This window comes from Atheta coriaria, unplaced genomic scaffold (genome assembly GCF_025399875.1).
Source record: "Atheta coriaria isolate IRGN ID8LTWV9N9 unplaced genomic scaffold, Caltech_Dcor_3.1 hic_scaffold_7_pilon, whole genome shotgun sequence".
Classification (NCBI taxonomy): domain Eukaryota; kingdom Metazoa; phylum Arthropoda; class Insecta; order Coleoptera; family Staphylinidae; genus Dalotia; species Dalotia coriaria.
The window spans coordinates 10,863,425-10,878,341 of record NW_027045449.1 but is presented as its reverse complement, the minus strand read 5'-3'; the positions used below and the strand labels follow the sequence as shown (position 1 = coordinate 10,878,341).

Here is a 14,917-nt window from a genome sequence, read left to right as displayed (position 1 = left end):
GTGCGCGAACAATACAAATGTTTGCCGCACGTTACGAGCGCCGATTGAAAACAACGCCCTCGTAAAACGCCGCTTCAACACGCACGATTGGCAACAGCTTGTCGTTTTTCTTCCTTAAACAAAGAGGACCCCGTCAAATTGATTAGTGTGGCAATCATTCATTGGACGCATAGAAAACGATGAAAACTTTGATTTATATTCATATTTATTTCCTGCTGGGTCATCAGGAGCAGAGTGGCGCAGTGGAAGCGTGCTGGGCCCATAACCCAGAGGTCCGTGGATCGAAACCACGCTCTGCTAACAAGGAATCTTTTATTTTTTGATTATTTTTTAGTTTTTTTCTGGAATTTTAACTGTTTTAGCAATTTATTTGAGTTGATTAAGACATAAATGAGTTAAGTCAAGATTCATAGTAAATTAAGTTGTAGTCATCTTGTTTCTATGAAGGATAAAACAGTCTAGACACTCTAGACGGGAAGCAGGATGTGTAGCTACCTAATAAACTGTCTTCTAACACGATTAAGACAAAGTTTGGGGGCTGATCCTTTCACCATCTTACATCTAACACGCGTCAACTTAACTCTGTCATGGAATTTCCTCCAGTTAAACAAAACAACAACCAAAATACTTGTTTTGAAATTCTTCAGATAATTTTATTTATTTTTTAACGTATGCAACCAAACAGTCAATAATTCATGATTTCGAGTGACAATTGAAGTTATATTGGAACTAATGCAGTGCAAATTGGAAGTGGTTAAATTAATTGTAGCCGTCTCACGCATTCAATACGAATATATACAAGTTGTGCTCAAATTTGAAAGTGCTAATTGGCACGCTTCCGGTTTACGAATTGAAGCTCAAGAAGCGGCGGTTACGCAGCGCACAATGCTGCGCCACTCTGATAATTGTTATTAGCGAACGCAAACATCCAAATAGGCAACACTGGCAACAACGCGCGCGGGTTAACAGCCATTAGAGGCGTTATTATTACTGTGGGGCGCGCCAAGATAGTTGAACTAGTCGAATTTAATACGAAGCTCAGAACTTGCCGAGCCGAGTTTATAATTGTCATCATCAGCATAAACACGCGTGCGGATACGATCAAAACGTCGTGATCATGATCAATTATTACTTGTTTAGTGCTTTGCCTTGAAATAACTTTATTTTTTGTTTTTTTGCGTGTAATTTTTTATTTTTTACGCTTGTTTTACATGTTTTTGAATGTCGTTGGTGGCTTTTCCGCCTCGCAGGTTACAAAGCTAAGTTATCGAGCCCCCGAGGCCAATAAAACACAAACTATTATCTCCCTGCTTCCCATGGAGTGTGCCTCACGCACGAAAGTCGCAAAAAACACAAGCGCCAAGGGCGCAAACGACAAGAAATGTTAATAAAATAAACATATGATGTTTCCTGCGCCCAAATGCGCTGTGAAATAATTTATTTTGTTTTGTTTTGTAATTTTGTGTTAATTAATAGCTGTTTTCGGTTTTGACCTCCCAAAGAGATAAAAGATTATCATCCGAATGGGATAGAAAAAGGGTGCGGAATGCGAGGCAATTACGGCAATTTGCAAACGCTTTCGAGTGGTTTTTCACGGCCATTAGGTGTGTTTAACGCCGATTTGCCCACTACACACACTCCGACACCACGGACGCGTCCTTCCTTCCCATCAGTGGCATCATGCCGTCATGCGTGCCAGCATCAGCATAAAGGGATGTGTTGTAACTTTTACGTGTTACTTCACAGCTCGCTGCCGGTGCGTAGACCTTAGCTTTGCCTTTGGGGGGTGTTTTCAGGTGTTTGAGGTGCGAGTACGAATGCGGTCGCCCTTAGCAAAGACCTTTTTGGAGGGTTAGACAAAGAGACAACGCATGCCGAACCATTACACGTGCTGCAAATCCCTTGGGGTTGTAAAAATCGAGAATGGTCATGACGGAAATAAAACTACTGGGGAAATAAAAAAATTGCGGAAAATATTTGATTAAAATGAAAAATATTGATTTAAAAACAAAAAAAAGTTTACTATTTGTGGAAAAAAAACAAAAGGATAAAAAAAGTGAAGAGAAAAGGCTTACAAAAGCAAACCAAACATAAGTATGCAAAACGGTTTGTCGCAATTCCGCCAACTTTGTGGAAATTCGGGCGAGAAATCGAAGGAAAATCCGGTTTTATCGTTTTATCGTTCCAATTTGTCCGAAAGTCGAAAGTGTCTTGAGGGTTTGAGTTTTCGGTTTATTGTTTTTCCAACATTTGCTTCCTCCTTTCCCTAAACTACACCAAGAATAAAAAAAAAGCGCAACTAAACACCACAAAAATAATTAATGAAATTTTATCCAACTGAATAATTCACAAAGGAAATTTTTTGCATTTTGACCAAATGTCAGGTATAATTGTGTAACCACGCATGAAAAACATGAAAGCACATTTTTGTGTTTTTGTTTTATTTTATTTGAACAACAGATTGTAGAGAAACAAAAAATAAAAATAAAATTAAACAAACAAGTTTAATTTTAAACTTGAAAAATCCACAATGAAAGCAAAGCGCCTTTTCTCGGCACTTTCATTTCATAATTACTTAATTAAAGATTCGTGCCACTTGGAAAGCAACAGAAGAAGGAGAAAAAAAATTGCTGCGTACTTGGCCAAAGAATTTGTACGTTACTTTTAATTTGGAGCTGGCTGACGAAACCTCTTTCAACTTGCGCCGGGCGACTTGCAGTTTGCAACTCGTCGCTGAGCGCAGTTAAGCCGGGTCGCAACGAGAGAGTTTTAATAAAATTAAAATGCACACCGGTTCCTATTACTTTTATATGACTTTTTCAGCCTTGGAGTTGGCTGCATATTTCGCAGCGTTTAATCCACGAATGCCAACTGGCAGCATTTATGCACACGCTGCACACAAAACGAAACAAAACAACAAACGGAATCAAGCGAAATTGCATCTTTCGCAGCGTTTAAAGAATGCTTGAAATCAGTGGCGGATTACGGCCTAGGCGCACTAGGCGCGCGCCTAGGGCCCCGGCTGCCTGGGGGGCCCCGGCTGCCTGGGGGGCCCCGGCTGCCTGAGGGGCCCCTGGCACTTATATGTCCCATATAGACATAGTAATTCCACAAATACTTCATCAGTTGGTTTTGACCTCAGCCTTTATGAATAACGTATTGGTTTTCACTTGGCGCCCAAAACGGCATTTCACACGTGTCCGCAAAGCAACCGTCACGGATATGTAGCTGACTTAAAACTTTTTATCTCCGATTTTATTTCTTTATGACAAACTGTTTAAAATAAAATTTGGATGTTTTCTGCCACGAATTTTTGTGACCTTTTCTTGAATATTGCATTAGAAAGTTGTAGCTATAATGCGAGTAGTATATTGCCAATTTTTTTTAAATTTCGAACATCTGTGGAGGAGATGAGTTGAGGAATATTCCATTAAGGTTGTAAAATAGCGGGTAACTCTCTTTTTTGGATTATTAATTATTTCGTCTTTCTATCATTTTTTCACATCTGCGGAACACGTTGTACCAACGTTTTTCCTCCTACAATTTTTATCTAGATTTTTGGGGTGGTAGTTGGATTAAAAAATAACAGAGTTCAAAAGAGTTCGATCAATTTGAGACGGCACTGTTAACAATTTTCTGGAACAAACTCCTACAGAGAATCGAAATTACCAGCAAATACTTACAGGAACCAAAGATAAATATTCTTAATAGTGTTAGTTTATTAAAATCATTAATCGAATTTATAACAGTGGTCAGAAATAATTTCGAAACTGTTGAAGAGGAGGCTAAATCCCTAACAGCTCATCATTCTTATAAAGAGATGAGACAAAGAAAACGCAAATATCCATATGATGAAACGAACAAAAATGATACAGCATTTTTGTCAAGAAATTTTTTTATTGTCAACATTTTTTATATTGTATGTGATGTATTAACATCAGAAATTACTCGAAGGAGCGATGTCTATATCAATGTTCTTAACGATTTTAAAATTTTCTTTGATTTAAAATTAAGCCGTGTTGAGACTAATAATTGTGTAGAGCGATTATTGTCTAAGTATGAAAAAGATATTGAGCCAGAATATTTCACTGATGAGTTAACTCATTTTCTAAAATACATACAAGAAGAAAATATTAGAGATCCACATGAAATGTATGCAACATTAAGTAATGGTCTAAAATCAACTTTTCCAAATATACACACAATACTGCAAATTTTTTTGACCTTGCCCGTTTCTAATGCAAGTGGAGAAAGAACATTTTCAGTTTTAAAACGAGTCAAAAACTATCTGCGCAATAGTCTTTCACAAGAGCACTTAAATGACTTCGCATTAATGTTTATAGAAAATGATATTTAAAAAAACTAAAGTACGACAAAATTATTGAAATCTTTGCCCAAGAGAAGGCAAGAAAAGTAAATTTGTAATTTGAATTTAAATACGATTACCGTTTTTGAGCACACGTACGATGAACTCGAGAACCAAGATAGCATTGAAAACGATAATCCCATCGCGGATAGTATGGCAGAAAATTTTACCTGTGATATTTCGATCGGTTCTGAAAACAATTAACGCACAACACCTGGTCCATCGCGAAGAGCGAATCGGAAGATAATCCATTAAATTTTGGAATAGTGCGTGAGGATTAGGCCTGCTGGGGATACCACGATAAAAAAAACGCGCCACGTACTCTACCTCATGGTGGTGAGGAAATGAGTTTTTGGCACAAACGAATGTTGAAGTAGACTTTGCGGCGCCCGTACGCTAAAACTATTAATTTTACTGGGCTAATAACCGTTTTTGAAAATTTTCGGATTTAGGGGCCCCAAACTTGATTTGCGCCTAGGGCCCCACTGAAGCATAATCCGCCACTGCTTGAAATTGTTGTGAAATTAAGCTAGGAGTATGGATATTGTCTCGCCAAAGTGTGCATTATGAATCCAAATTAGATATTACGTTGAAAATCCACGTAAAAATTAAAAAAATAAGCAAAAATAAAATAAAATAAAAATCTTGTTAGCAGAGCGTGGTTTCGATCCACGGACCTCTGGGTTATGGGCCCAGCACGCTTCCACTGCGCCACTCTGCTTCCTGGAAAAATCCTTCTGAATCGCAATCGTGAGTGCGTGACAAAGAGCACAATAACTCCAAGTGCAAACAAGTCTAAATTGCTCTTAAAATTTGCAACGACCAGACCACAATGCAAGCGATTAAATTACGCGCACCGCACAATGAGCAGCGCGCGGTGACTACGGCCAAGTTGTAAACAAAAGTTTACGAAACTTTTCGCCGGCGCAATTAAAAATGAAACGTTAATGGCTTTCTGCCTTCTGTCTGCCTTTAAACAGACTTTTGTCTTGTTTGTATTTGTATACTCTTCTTCACTCTCCACTTCACGACTTGAATTTATATTGTAAATCTGACTACTGCTATCATATTATATTAATGCTACACTTTACAAGGTAAAAAAAAGTTAAGCTAAAAGTGCACGGGTGAAAAGTTAAATAGTTAAAATCTATTTAGGTTTTTAAAAGCACGACCGGAAAAGTTCCCGGCAAAGATTGAACGCCCGAGATAAGCCTGCAAGTTGCAAATGCGGTAAAACTTCTTCTTTTTTGTATGAAAATAGAAAGAAAAATCAACAGCCTGTTGAACGCGCCTGCAGTAAGCGCAAGATCAAACAAATATTTAATAAAATTACACTGAAATTTAAATTTTAAGTGCTTGTCAAGATGGCGAAGTTTAGTGACGCGTTGGATCACCGGAAGCAGAGTGGCGCAGTGGAAGCGTGCTGGGCCCATAACCCAGAGGTCCGTGGATCGAAACCACGCTCTGCTAAACTTTTTCTTTTGTTTACTCAACCAAACTTAAAATATTATTTTCTTGATGCGTTTTATGTTGCTAAATGTCAAAAGTTTATACGCTGTCAGGTTTACTTTGCAATAGTTCTTCTTACCGCGTCAGTTAAAATATTATTTATTTCTAAATGGCTCAAGCGAGGTACTAAGGTAGTACAAGAGACAATAAACTTTGAAACTTGACATTATCCTGCGAGACATCACTTGAGACGAGAGTAAAGTTGAATACTTGCAGGATATCATTACGTATAAGACAGTTACAGGATTTAAATGAAGATTTTCTTTGAAGTTAAATGAAATAAATGTTGGCGAAATTTATTTGAGAGGAAAATGTTATTATCCGATATGGTCTAATGGCTAGGATAGCTGGCTTTCACCCAGCAGCTCCGGGTTCGATTCCCGGTATCGGAAATGTTTTGATTTTTCTATTACAAAGATGTGTTTTTCGCGAAAATTCAAAAATTCCGATAGTTTGTCAACTAAACACGCACAAACGTCTCAAGTCACGCGTGGAATTTACGAATTTACATTTTCTAACTCAAACAGGCACACGCCAGTTGGATGCAGGAATATGTAATCATATTTCAAACTGGAAACTCGAGCTACAACGTGTCGCGAGATGAGTTTCCGGATTCAGTTTTCGCTCCTGTCTCGCTCCGGTCGAGCGAAATTTGCATATATGCTTCAAACTCAGAGCTGGCTTACTTACTACCTGCCCGAGAAGTTATTCCGGGAGTGACAAGACGCAAGTCATCGAAAGTAGTCAAACCGGAAAACCGGAAAAGTGTAAAATTATTTTTATTTGCTTATTTTCGTTCGAATCTGTTCAGTGCCAAAATACGAAAATAACCGGAAAACCGGAAGTTGCATTCCGATCAGGATCGTAAACCCGGCTGCATCAAGATGCATCGGTAAGCTAGGATATGAGAAATGAAGGATATCGGACCCAAAGCCGGATGACTGCAAAACCACGCCGGCGAAAAGCATCTGCTTATATTTGTCACCCGGAAATGTTCAAAATGGAAATATTTGCCGCACGAATCCAACACAGTATAATTCGGTAGATATTTTTTAGCACTAAAGAAAATATAAGGATCTATCTCAGTCGGACTGTTTCCGGATGCTGATCCGAAAAAGGAAAATTTCCAGCAGCGTTCACTCACTCAGAGTTAAACTGCCAAGCCGGAAATTTGCATTTAAATGAAACGCCGTTTACCATTGTCGATGGTGGCAGCGCGTCTTGGTGCGCGCCTTTAATTAATTGCACATTCTTTCCAATTAATATTTTAATTAACTAATAACACGGTCACGGGTTGAGACCTCCACATCGCTCAAAATCTATGCAAAAAAAAAAACCCGAGAAATAATTACGCTCACAAATCAAACACAGCACTCGAATCCACAAACAAACCACTTTCAACTAAATCAAAACGCTGGTCTAGACTTCAAAAACTCACTCAATTATAATTAATTAATGTTTAATTAGTCGTTGGCGTTTAAATTTCATATTTTTGGAATGTAGATGTCGCTTGGGTTAAAAATAACGATAAATCTCGCGGCCCCCTGGCGGCGAGTAGTCGTCCACTGGCTGGTATTTGGCGTGGGTTATAATTTTCTGGTGGAAAAGGTCGTTCGCGGACGATTTAATCCTCTTTACGAGCCACTTCAGTCGTCCCCGTTTATATTTTATGAGCGCGCTAGCTCGACCCCCAGCATGGCAGTCATATATAACGCGCGGCTATGCAACCAAACGTACAACCGGTCGCGCAATGTAGATTCCTACATTTATTTGCCGGCGTTTACGTGCAATATGCGCGTTAAACATTATTATTGTTATGGCAGCGTGGGCGCGCGGACAAACAAAGACACACGCCGATAGAAAACAATAAAATGCAAATGTCGGGGATGAATTGTTAATTGAACGTTGAAAATTATATACTTCGAGTATTGATATTTTATATTTCAACATTTTGAAGTTAGAATATTCATAAATGTTTTAATTTTTTGGTTTTGGTGATGAAAACAAAAAAAAATGAATTAATTTGCAAATCACATGAGATTTGTTGATGGTAACGATAGTTTCAATGTTTTAATTGACACGTAAATCTTCCGAATGGCCGACGATTCGGCGTCCGTGCGGACAACAATGGCGTCCGACTTTCAGGCGGGAAAGACAAACGCGTTCGTTCCAATTTATAATTAGATTAACAATGCAATTGCGCCCTCGGCGTGTTTGCACAACAAATTTTCGTAATTTCGTTTCGTTTAGCCAAACAAAAGAGAATTGCACTCTGCTCTAACCCTTTACACAATCACAATCACAATCAACGTTTTTTTCCTGACCTATCACGCACCATACCTCACCGAAAATGAAATCACTGCTATATTAAAATATTTCGGTCATAACTTAGAAATCCGTATCTGCGAATGCGTTTTGTGGGCGCGTAATGTATGCGCGTTTTCCGCATGTCGCGCGTCGCGCCATATCGCGGTGAAAAATGTCCCTCCGAGGAAGTATTTTCCTGTCGATAAAGGCATTCGACTGGCGAAGGAATGAAGGAATTTATGTACGTAATATTCGGATGAAATATGCACCGCCGCCACAGTTGAACATACGAATATGCCGAACATGTGAATATTCCAACATCAGGAAACGCGCGCGCGAGAGGTGAATCGAATTTATAGCGATACTCCTCCCACTTCCTGTTATCATGTGCTCTTATATCTAAACTCCAGCACCGGGTGCCTCTTTGTACTTGGGGAGCATGGGGCCGCTTGAATGGGAGCATCCAATGAAAACGGAAAACGTGGTGGAAAAGGGGCAAGAGGGGCAGATTTATGTATATAAATACCGTTAAAATGTACAATTACTTTGATCTCATCTTTTCCGCATTCGCCAGGCTATCAAAAGCAAATTGTTGAACCAATACGTGGATTTCTAGCATTCTTTGATCATCTCGTTAACAACCCAACAGCTCCGCATTATGGGATCGGAATAGAATTTGTGGTTGTTGCTAGAAACATCTGTAAATTCAGTGTGGGATAACAAAGCGCACGAAGTGATCAATCATTCGAATACATTTCAATGGAATTCTGACACCGATTGAGGTTTGATATTCCTAATGTTATTTTAATGGTAGATATTTATATTTGGATTACACAGTATTAATTTTGACTTAAAATAATAAGATGGCAAAGGGTTCTTTTCCTAAGAGTCATCAGGAGCAGAGTGGCGCAGTGGAAGCGTGCTGGGCCCATAACCCAGAGGTCCGTGGATCGAAACCACGCTCTGCTAACTATTTTCGTTTTTTAAATTTTTCCCCTGAAAAGAAAATTTACGATCCAAATAATAAGCCATTATTAAACCCTGGAAAAGTGTCTTTCTTATTCTTGAATCACACTCATGATAATGCAATAATTTTGCTTGAGAGATAAATTTCGTTCTTGGCACGCTCGCGGATTGTGCATTGTGTGGAGCAGCGTACTTTAATTCAATTTTTATCCTTGATCTTCCTTTATCTCCGTATGCGGTTTTGTGGTTTTGCGATTTTTGCCAGAAAGCGTGCGAGTACATGCGCGACTAGGCGGGGGTGTTCTTATACCACACGACGAAATAGAAACGTACTCGCGAATGTAATGTGTTTTCGGCAATGATATGTGCGTTCTTTCATTGCGGCGGTGCCAGTGGTTGTGCTTTGCGCGTTGCTTCCGCTCGGGCGGGTTTCGTGGCGAAATTTGCGAATTTACGATTGCCGATTTCTCGATTGCGCGCCGTGCAGAAATGCACGAGGAGAGTTACAGACTAGTTTAAAGTGGATATTTCGCTCGCCAGGCGAGAGTATTAAGGTGTTACCTTAAGTATCTTTCTTCACTTTTCATTCAGGAAATTTAAAACTTTTGATGTGTTTATTTTGACTTAAATTTTGGCCTGTGCAAGTTTTAGAACATCTTCAAAAATATGTATTTTATTCATTAAATAAGATATTTTTGAAAATTATTAGTTTAGTTAAAAGAAAATCAACTTGCAATTATGTAAGTTGATAATTCATGTCTGTGCGCTTGTTAATTATTTTAAAAATAAGAATTTAAAAAAAAATTCAAATATTTTAGAATTGTTCTCAATCATCCGATATGGTCTAGTGGCTAGGATAGCTGGCTTTCACCCAGCAGGCTCGGGTTCGATTCCCGGTATCGGAAAATCTTTCCTTTTAACAATCTCTTCAAGTCAAGTTTTCTTTTACAGACTTTGTTTTGACTTTGGAAATTTCTGTGGCAAACAGCAAGTATTACCTTCAGCAGCTACCCTTTGTAAAGTTTACCATTATACGTTATCTTTAGAGCTCCTTTAGAGCTCCTTTAGAGCTCCTTTAAAGCTAATGAACTGTTTCTATTTTTTAAACTCTGCAAAGTACGATAAAATGTCCCGAATGTCCTGAAAATATTATTATTTTGGCCACTATTCCTCATTTTTTTTTGATTGAACATCTGTCAAAATTTTCAACCAAAAATAATTTTAACGATATTTTTGATATGTTTTATTATAATAATTTGTATAGTTTCTCATAGTTTAAAATATAAAATTTCACGTAGACATGTAATAGTATCTGTGGTTTGCACATGAATATTTTTAGAAGTTTCGCTATACTTCTTCTACAGTAACGTGGCGCTCAGCAAACTCGTAAAATAATTTTATCTAAAACAAAGAAAATTAACCAGCGGTATCAGGCAATATCCGGAATGTATATAAGCTGAAATTTTAGTTATGGTTAATTTCCTCGACGGTCTCCTCATGCATTTTATGCAAAGTGCACTTTTTACTATTCTTAGAGTTTGCCAAGAAACTAAAAAGACGCTTTAAAAATGCTTAAAAATATAAGTACAAGACACTAGAAAAGTTGGTACTTAATTAAATTTAGTTTGGAAATAGTTAAGAACAAGTCAAAATGGTGATTTTTAAAATTTAGGCAAAAGGACATGAGCAGAGTGGCGCAGTGGAAGCGTGCTGGGCCCATAACCCAGAGGTCCGTGGATCGAAACCACGCTCTGCTAACTTTTTCATTCTGTTTCCGAAATAAATAAATAAATAAAACCCCTTGAAATAATGTAACTCATCGAATATTTTGACAGTTATGTCAAGCATCCGATAAAATGTATCGACTGGCTTTTACCCAACAATTCTTTCCTCTTTCGATTTCTTTTTCTTCTTTTCAACTCGTAACATTAGCAAGCTCATAAATCATAACAATATTTGCACATTTTAATACCGATTACCAAACCCTCCATTTTCTTCCGCCACACAAATCGCGAAATGTTTATTCTTTTCAAATCGACGCAAAAAACTTTCCGATAAAGAATCGTAAAACTTGCCAGCGAATAATAAAAAAATCGAGCGCACAAAACTGGCACACCGTAAATAACGCACTAAACTAAAAGCTCGCGGCCTACAGCGCAAAACCGCCTTCGCGCAGCAAACAGTAAACTAACAATTATTAATGACTGTTGGTTGCTGTTTTTCGGTTTTCGCTTCGTTATGTTTCGTTATTCGCGCAGTTTTAGTTCTTTGCGTCACGGCTTTGCAATTCTTCTCTGCCAGGACGATATTTTATCGCATTCCAAACGCTCTCACACATCCGAACGCAAACTCAGCTGCGCGTAATCTACTTGAAGACGACGTCGTCCGAGTCTTCAAAGTCTAATGGACATTTCGGGCCATTTAATTCACTTTATCTGAAACTGAAGCTGTTGATCCGGCATACAAACGGCTTTATTCAATTGCCGAAATTCAATTTCTTATATTTTTATTGTAAATGATTGAATAAGTCAGGTTATGTCAAGTATATTGACAGATATTAATTATATTAACCACTAGAGGGCGCTTACCTGTAGACAGTTGGTATATCCAGGTCCGTAGATGACATGTTCGCATGCGCACGGACATTCCCCCAAACGTAGTTGGTCCACTTCAAAAATCAACTCAGGATCATCCATTTCAGAGTCCATTCCATCAGCAGGACGTCTCTGTTTTGTTCCACCATTCAATCTATCAAAAAACATAAAATTTATTTGTAATTTTTGTGCATAAATTTAATTTCAATGGAGTAAACGAAGATCTCCCGACACAGTAATAACACGACGCGGAATTGCATTAAACTTGTGTTATTATAAAGTTTCAAGAGTTGCCGCCTCCGGGGTTATGCATACTGCATTCTCAATTCAGAATACATGCAACAACTTGTGTTCTATCATCATGAGACTTTTCATTTCAAAAACTTAAAAAAATTATAAAATAAAACTTGCGCACATTAATCAAAATTATCTGCTCGCCAATGATGCAATTATAAAGCAATTAGTTATACCTCCAACTAAGCTACAAGTAACTAAGTTTAGTAAACTTAGTTGTACCAAGTTAGTGTAAGTTATGTTTGTACAAGTTTGGTTAGGTTGATGTGTTCTGGGTTGCCTAGTTGGGAGAAAAATTTATTTACCGCTCCATCTGTTGTCTCTTGAGAGTCCCTCGTGCACTCCCACCACCACCACTAGCAGCACCACCAGCCACATTTGTGTTGGATAGCGGTGCGGGCACTGGGGTTGCACCACTGCCGCGGAAGCCGTAATCGTCGTAAATCGTCACGCCGCCAATGTCACAGTGCGGATCGTAGAGGAGGGTCGGCGTGCCGCGATGCACGTTAATCACCTCCGGCGAACGCATCCGCTTCATCTCGAGCTTCTGCAGAATCTTCTGGTTCTGTTCACATGTATAAGTATGCTTCTTGTTGCCAGCGCCACTCCCGGGTCGATTCGCTTTTCGATCCAGGCTGAATTGACTACCAGCGTTATCAAGCTTGGTCAGGGACATGGCGAGATTGTGCGGGATGTTCTGATCGCTGTTATACTGCTTGAAACGACCACCCGCATGATGGGAGTGAGCATGGCGGACGTTGGGAGGTGGTGGGGGTGGGTTACACTGACATCTAGTGTCGAAATCTTCAGCTCGCGTGGTTATACTATTCGCATTGCGTTCATGATGATGATTTTGATGGTTTTGATGGTTTGGTGGTTGAGTAGCCTGTTGATGGTTACAGCGGTAATCAAAATGGTTCAGGAGAAGCTCTTCGCTATTCTCATAACGTGTATGGTTCAGATTGGGTTCGTTGGGTATAATTGTCCCGATATTCTGATAATCCCTGTAATCATTGTCCATTGGGCTAGTTGCCTGCGTGTATTTCGACGACTTCATCTTTCTGAAACCAAACAAATGCACATTTAATCATCCGGATCAATCAAAGCGGAATTAATTTCAAAAGTTAATCCCAGAAGTTATATATATAAAGAAATAAGTATGGCACGGTAAAAAAATGATTTATTGATTGCGAGCTCCTTTGACGATTGCGAGCGGCACAGCAGGTACGCCCGCTGCCTTTCTACGAGACTGTCAATTCCTCGGGGATATTGCCGGCAATACGTCGAGCTGCCACCCACTCGCCGGGTCTGAGTATTGAGTGAACGGCTTGCCCAGCAGGAGGAAAACTAACGCGAAACTCATACGCTTCCCGGGTCGGGCGCGAGTTTCCGAAACGTTAATCAAGCGAATCCGGCTTATAGTCCACCAGCTCAGCGAGTGAACTTCACTTCACAGACTCAGCTACAAAATAGGATAAACGAACGAACAATACGTCTCGTAAAAAATAAAAAATAAAAATTCATTTCTTTAAATAAAAACATATCCAAGTTTAATATTAATCCGTATATCCCAGGGGATAATTTTTCATCGATAAGTTTTTGCCCATTTTCGTTCCTTTGTGGGTTTTTGCTCAAGGGTAGCGCCCACGTTTTATTCATTTTCATTACTCACTTTCGCTCCGGGCTGAAATGATATATACGCCGTACGTTAGTTTATTTAACGTATCCGGGGATGCGATGATGGCGGGCAAGTGGACCCACTCTGACCAGTAGCGCACAAAAAAGCATGTGCGGCCGAAAAACGTTTTTATAACGCTGGCACACAATGAATGTCTGAGCAAGTGCGTGCACGCCGCCGAAAAAAAACTGAATGAGTCTGGAGGCTGCGAAAGAGGGTCATTTCGTTTACTTCCGAAGCGGTCTAGGCCAGGAGCTCATCTATCCACGTCTCAAAGTGATATTAACATTGAAATCACTAATATTACGTAGGGTATAATAAAAAATTTGGTATATTATGGATCAAGTGGGTAAACGGGGACTTTACTCACGAAATTGATTACGTTTAGGGAATTCAGTGTTTAATATCGTTTAGCCATATGATGCTTACGCTAATTTTTCTACTTCCACTTTATTTTCACGTTGAAATTTTTGTATTTGATTTTTTTATTTTAAATCCCCGAAATTTGCTCGCACACTACTACAAAATGCGCAGGCGCAAGTTCCGTCCCGTAGATAATACCAGTAGATAATGAATATTACTTACGGCTTGACCGTCCGTATATAAAGTACCACTTTTTATGTCTAAAAACCGTGGAAAACTGGCGTTAGAAGTAAAAAAAAATATTTTCAATATTTTAAAAGGTAATGAATGTGTGCTAGTGTGGTTTTATCCTGTTTACTTCTAACCCCGCTGATTCAGCGATTATTGCAAATTTGTGGCCGTAAAATTTTATTTTATGGAGCTTAAAGTTTGCCCCGACATGCACTAACATTTTCCGATGTCGACGCTCGGTATTATATCGGATGTTAGTGAATGTAATGGACATTAGCTCAGTTGCCAGCCGACGACGACTAACGTCTGCAGTTTTCCGCAATTTTCACAATTATCCACCGCTTGCCACACGTGAAAAGCGATCGCTGGTAAACTATTAAAGCATTCCGATCATTTTATAGAGTTTTAAAGTTTTTACGCGCGCATTAAAAGTGCACTTTAATGGTCAGATGCGATTATGGTCAGGGAATAACCGTCTTTCAATTAATTTATTGAGCTGCTTTGCTTTATAAACATTTTTAAAAGCTCTAAAACTTTAAGATGGCGAATTTAAAGTGTACAAAGGGTTGCGAACTCTTGAAGACAATTTATGTAGCCATTTCGTGCAAG

General features: G+C 39.0%; 2 protein-coding genes and 7 non-coding genes across 9 annotated transcripts in view; 7 read left to right on the top strand and 2 right to left on the bottom strand.

The window, feature by feature from the left end:
• The window catches only part of LOC135795605 (uncharacterized), a 40,497-nt gene that overhangs the window by 4,373 nt on the left and 21,207 nt on the right, over positions 1-14,917 (top strand). The window lies entirely within an intron of this gene.
• LOC135795604 (dipeptidase 2-like) overlaps positions 1-14,917 on the bottom strand; it is an 87,640-nt gene that overhangs the window by 56,690 nt on the left and 16,033 nt on the right. Inside the window, exons 2-3 of the mRNA XM_065307321.1 lie at positions 12,342-13,097; positions 11,737-11,896 (exon numbers count right to left, since the gene is read on the bottom strand). Of these exons, the coding sequence (XP_065163393.1) occupies positions 11,737-11,896; positions 12,342-13,093 (912 nt within the window). The 5' untranslated portion in view covers positions 13,094-13,097. The remainder of the gene's footprint in view (positions 1-11,736; positions 11,897-12,341; positions 13,098-14,917) is intronic.
• TRNAM-CAU (transfer RNA methionine (anticodon CAU)) lies at positions 229-300 on the top strand. Its single transcript has one exon. It is a non-coding gene; the product is annotated as a tRNA-Met (tRNA).
• Positions 5,016-5,087, bottom strand: TRNAM-CAU (transfer RNA methionine (anticodon CAU)). The gene has a single exon. It is a non-coding gene; the product is annotated as a tRNA-Met (tRNA).
• TRNAM-CAU (transfer RNA methionine (anticodon CAU)) lies at positions 5,765-5,836 on the top strand. Its single transcript has one exon. It is a non-coding gene; the product is annotated as a tRNA-Met (tRNA).
• TRNAE-UUC (transfer RNA glutamic acid (anticodon UUC)) lies at positions 6,196-6,267 on the top strand. Its single transcript has one exon. It is a non-coding gene; the product is annotated as a tRNA-Glu (tRNA).
• TRNAM-CAU (transfer RNA methionine (anticodon CAU)) lies at positions 9,080-9,151 on the top strand. Its single transcript has one exon. It is a non-coding gene; the product is annotated as a tRNA-Met (tRNA).
• TRNAE-UUC (transfer RNA glutamic acid (anticodon UUC)) lies at positions 9,982-10,053 on the top strand. The gene has a single exon. It is a non-coding gene; the product is annotated as a tRNA-Glu (tRNA).
• TRNAM-CAU (transfer RNA methionine (anticodon CAU)) lies at positions 10,834-10,905 on the top strand. The gene has a single exon. It is a non-coding gene; the product is annotated as a tRNA-Met (tRNA).